Source organism: Bidens hawaiensis, unplaced genomic scaffold (assembly GCF_021521415.1).
Source record: "Bidens hawaiensis isolate Kalapana, Puna unplaced genomic scaffold, B.hawaiensis_p1.1 tig00033501_1, whole genome shotgun sequence".
Classification (NCBI taxonomy): Eukaryota; Viridiplantae; Streptophyta; class Magnoliopsida; order Asterales; family Asteraceae; genus Bidens; species Bidens hawaiensis.
Window position 1 is genome coordinate 79,895 of NW_027495742.1, and position 4,548 is coordinate 84,442.

A 4,548-nucleotide genomic window follows, 5' to 3' on the forward strand; every position below is an offset into this window, starting at 1 on the left:
TTTGGAAAAAAAACTCGCGAAAACAATGCCACTTGTAAGGTTTTTGATTTCCCAGTCTCGACGCATTCCATTTTTTTTCGGACGGTCCAAATCCATGTGTGGATTTCCAGTATCTCCCACTACAATTAGCCATCAATCAAAACAGTCAACACTTTCTTGCTTATGTCAAATTATTAAGAATGTGTCTGGTTCGTAAAATATATAAAGGAATTAAATTTCATAAAGAAATTGAATGAATTTCGATGAATTTGAATTGGTAAAAGAGAATTGAGATTTAACAGAAATTGGAATCTTTATAAGAAATTCATATTTTATGAATTTGGGTGACAAAAAAAGAATCAAAGTCATAGTTATATTTATCGTTGCGGTTACCGACTACCAATTGCACCTTAGCCCTCATCACCACAAACGTACACATAGCATGTGCCACCACCTAGTTGTTGGTGTTATTAGCTTTGCCATCGCCACAACTGGGGTGGTGTAAGAGGTGGCAACGATGTTCGTGGTGGCGATGACAAAGAGGGTGTTCAAAATGGTGTTGAGGGGGTGGCCGAGATGAGAAAGGCAGTGGAGTTGCTAGGGCATGATGGTGGCAGCAACGGAAGCTAGTGGTTGTGATTGTGGTGGATACAACGATGGTGAGTGGTCGTAGACTCCATTTACTTAGGTTAAATTCATCATCATTATCATCGTACTCACTAAATCTCGCGAAGAGCAAAGTTGTAGTAGGGTCTAAGAAGGGTAAGATGTGGATAGGCTTATCTCTACCCTGTAGGGAGAGGCTTCTTCTAGTGAGACCCCTGACTCGATAGTCGTTTTGTATCAAGCCTTGAACATAAGATACATAACACTCAGCCATCCGAACACCAGCCGATTGATACATGTACCCTTGTCTTTTGGTTATCAACGCCACCACATGTTGCATGATTAACTTTCTGCCATTTTTAATGCTATTTTCACGATATTAGTAAAATAACGTCAAAATTAGTGGAATTTCACTTTTGCTCCCGAAAGCCACACATATATACATCAAATTTAAAAAATAAAAATAAATTCTTTTACATGAAGGAATTTGAATAAATTAATTCAAATTATACTTCAAATAATTTCCAAATCAAACACATTAAAATGAAGTTAAAACCAGAAAATTCATATTACCTTCATACTTATTGTATTTTGTGAACCAAAATGCACAGTAAGTGTTACACATCGTGATTGCAACATAAAGCATGGAATACATTTAGTGTTTATAAAGAATCAAAGCAAAAGCTTACCATAAGGGATATTCATCAACTTGAACTTGCATTCTTGTAATATCCCATACAAGATTGTTTTTCATCATACCAGGAGTCTCACCAAATCCATCTCCAAGACGCAACATCTGTATATGATTTAAAGCAGTTTCCTATATGTTTGTCTGTCTTAAGTTACTACCAAGGTCATTATTATTATTGGAACCTATAGTATAGGGTTTCAAACTTTTAATATTGAGTCCATATGCCTGGTTTATCTCCATATAGTACAAATGCAACCAATAAAGGGTTACAATATATAGAGATAACAAACCGGGCTTTTGCACTCTTTACGAAAACCTTAAATACTATAGGTTTCAATAATTATAATATCTTATTCCCTTATAAATTGACACAAACTGAACCTGAAGATGGTTAAGAATGCTTTCAAGAGTCATGGTTTTATCGGATTTAACTTCATAGGACCGAACAACAATTGTTTGTCTATAACCGAGACCATCCAAGATGGCAAATTCTGGTGGCAAAGGAACCCTAAATTGTTTTCGAGTCGGGTCCCTCATCCTTTCCTCAACAGCCTTCGTACTTACACCCGCCACCGGGGCAGCTGACATGGTAGTCCACCCAGTCTTGGTGGTGGTGGAAGCTCTATTGATCTTGAAACCACAAACTTTCAAAAAGTCGTCACTGTAGTTGCCCCCACCCTTTAACAAGCACGCTTTGAAACCAGGTACATTAGAAGGACAAAGTGTTGCCATGTTTAAAATATGAAAACAGTAAAAGCTTTGAATTAGAGTTCAAACCCGCGAAGGACCATTAATTTGGAAATAGAAAGGGTGCTGGTGAGTTCTTATAGAAAATGTTTGTACGATGAATACAAGGGATTTAACATTGGGACATAAAAAAAAACAGGATAAAACTTTGTTAAAAACATGAATTTTAGATATCAACGGAGTCGAATATTTGGTGGTTCGGATTTTAGGAGGCGATAATGAAAGTTTTCATTTTAGTATGCAAATATCGACGCTTTAAGTATACAAAGAAAGTTTGGTTCCTAGTTGATGATCATTCTCTTAGGCCGGTTCTACAAAAGCTTGTTAAAAACTAAAATAAATATGTTCACACTGATTTGTAACGAGCTAACTGGTTAAATGGCGGCTCAAGCTTGAGGGGAAATATGGGTAGGGTGTATGGCTTTCAAACCACATGGCAACACCACCCCATCCCATGTGGGTAAAGTGTATGGCTTCATTTCATGGCAAATGTTTGCCACACAACATTGATTCATTATTGGACATTGAAGAATTAAAAGAATTAAATGTATTAATAAAGTTTTAGGGTACTTGTGAGTAGGTGTTTCCTGTAAGTTTTCAGTTTGTGGGAAATTAAGGGTAAAAATGAGGTGGTAGTACATGATTGACCAATTCATGGGTAATACCCATTAGTGCCCCTTCCCCTCTAAAGACTATTGACTATAACGTAAATTTTATATATCAATCTCACTTTAAAGGAAAAGCAATGAAGACTTTAAGGATAGTAAAAAAATTGGAAGTAAATGAAAGCGAGGGCAGACTGGAATTGTCTTGACGATTAACGTGAAAGGTAGGCGCTTGCTTGATGATACACTACTAGAAAAATATGCATTTGTGACGATCTTTTCGGTCAGAAAGCTCTATTGCGACCATTTTGCAACCGAAAATGCTGTCGGAAAAACACACGTCACAACTGCTATGGTGCGACCATTTTCACTGTTCCGGTCGCAAACCTTGCAACCACTTCTGCCATCGCAAAATTTTTGACCCTTGGTGTTGCGGTCTCATATTTTCCAACCGTTTCTGCGGTCGCAAATCTTCTGACCACTGTGGCAGTCGCAAATCTTGCGACCATTTCTAGCTACCACCACTTTTTTCAACCAACTGGCTAGCTACGGATATTAGTAACACACAAATATTTACAAAATCATATAAATATAGATGCAAACAAAATTATAACTAAAAATTTTACAAAGATGTTTAATGTTATCAATGTTATTTGAAATCTATAAAGCAATACAAAAACATGTTATACATGTTATTCTAGCTATACACAAATCAAAAACAAAAAATAACATACTTTTGAATATCAACCCATTGCATACCTCTATGAACAGCTACATGGATCATATTCAAATATCTCCAAACATAATTACATTTTAAATTGGATTAAAGATAAATATAGTTTGAGAGTTAATGATACATTTATGACGTCACTGGAGAGATATAAGAAACACAGTTGATCGTGTTATTTATATAACCCTTGTATCTTTTCAAGCATTGCTCTAGTTGTAACTCCCATAAACCTTTTTGAAGATCTCACATTCATAGCACCATATATTAATAATATACAAGAGTTATGTATTAGCATGAAATATATGCATAGCTTAATAAAACATATAGCTTGAAGTACTCATACCATGTTTATTGGTCGTACAGAGTGATTCCATGGTCCTCATGTCCCAAGCACGAATGCATTTTCATCAATCAAATATGCTTTGAAAAGTGTGACTGCCTCAACAACCACTTCTGGATTATTTACATATCTGCAAATGATTTATTATTATTAATTATTTTATATTGTAGCAGTTCATGCATAAACCTAATCCGAAGAAAATGTTTTGGTACCTAAATATATTTGCAAACTAGTCAATATAAACAGTGATTTAACGTGCAGGCTTTTAACCCAACGCCACGTGACCTGATTGATCACTTCCTGCTCAAATCACATAACTCAATTAGAGGGCTTAATAATGATCAATTTGGGTTAAGATGCATCTCTATGGCTAGAGTTGAGTACCCTGCAATACATTCTTCGTATAGATACAATACAATTGACCAACAAGCACTCTAAAAATGTCATAATATAATATACGTTTATGCCTTATACATGATTGAAAATTTTGATGTCATCATATTCCTTTTGAGGTAGATGATAACCTCTATTTCTAAATGATTAAGAAAACTATTTAAGAAGACACGAAAAACTAGGAAACCTAATGCTAAATGAAATCCAATGCAAATTACATTGTCTAGTAGTTTAAGAAAATAAAACATGCATGTGATATCTTAACATTTTATTGGACAAGATTTAGCCGTAAAAGAGGTCAAGGGTACCACGTTCATGTTACATTTTCGAAAAGTATGCACACTAGAATGTACATGATACATGTTTACTTTAGATAGTGCAAGATTTACATGAATAAGAGGTAACTGTTTTTAATAAAGACACATGAATACATGGAAACTCAAAAACCTTAGTAGAA

The 4,548-nt window shown here is 35.2% G+C and overlaps 1 protein-coding gene across 1 annotated transcript; it reads right to left on the reverse strand.

Moving 5' to 3' along the window:
• Nucleotides 1-1,270: 1,270 nt before the first annotated feature.
• On the reverse strand, nucleotides 1,271-2,008 carry LOC143584940 (acyl-[acyl-carrier-protein] hydrolase FATB3, chloroplastic-like). Its single transcript, XM_077066856.1, has 2 exons — nucleotides 1,658-2,008; nucleotides 1,271-1,381 (listed from the first exon to the last, which is right to left on the reverse strand). Exons 1-2 carry the CDS (start codon nucleotides 2,006-2,008, stop codon nucleotides 1,271-1,273), a joined length of 462 nt encoding a protein of 153 aa, XP_076922971.1.
• Between the last annotated feature and the right edge of the window lie 2,540 nt (nucleotides 2,009-4,548).

Excerpts from the sequence above, each read along its gene's own strand:
- LOC143584940 (XM_077066856.1), bottom strand. The coding sequence starts at position 2,008 with ATGGCAACACTTTGTCCTTCTAATGTACCTGGTTTCAAAGCGTGCTTG. Across the intron at positions 1,382-1,657 it reads GCATTCTTAACCATCTTCAG|ATGTTGCGTCTTGGAGATGG; the intron begins GTTCAGTTTGTG and ends AATCATATACAG.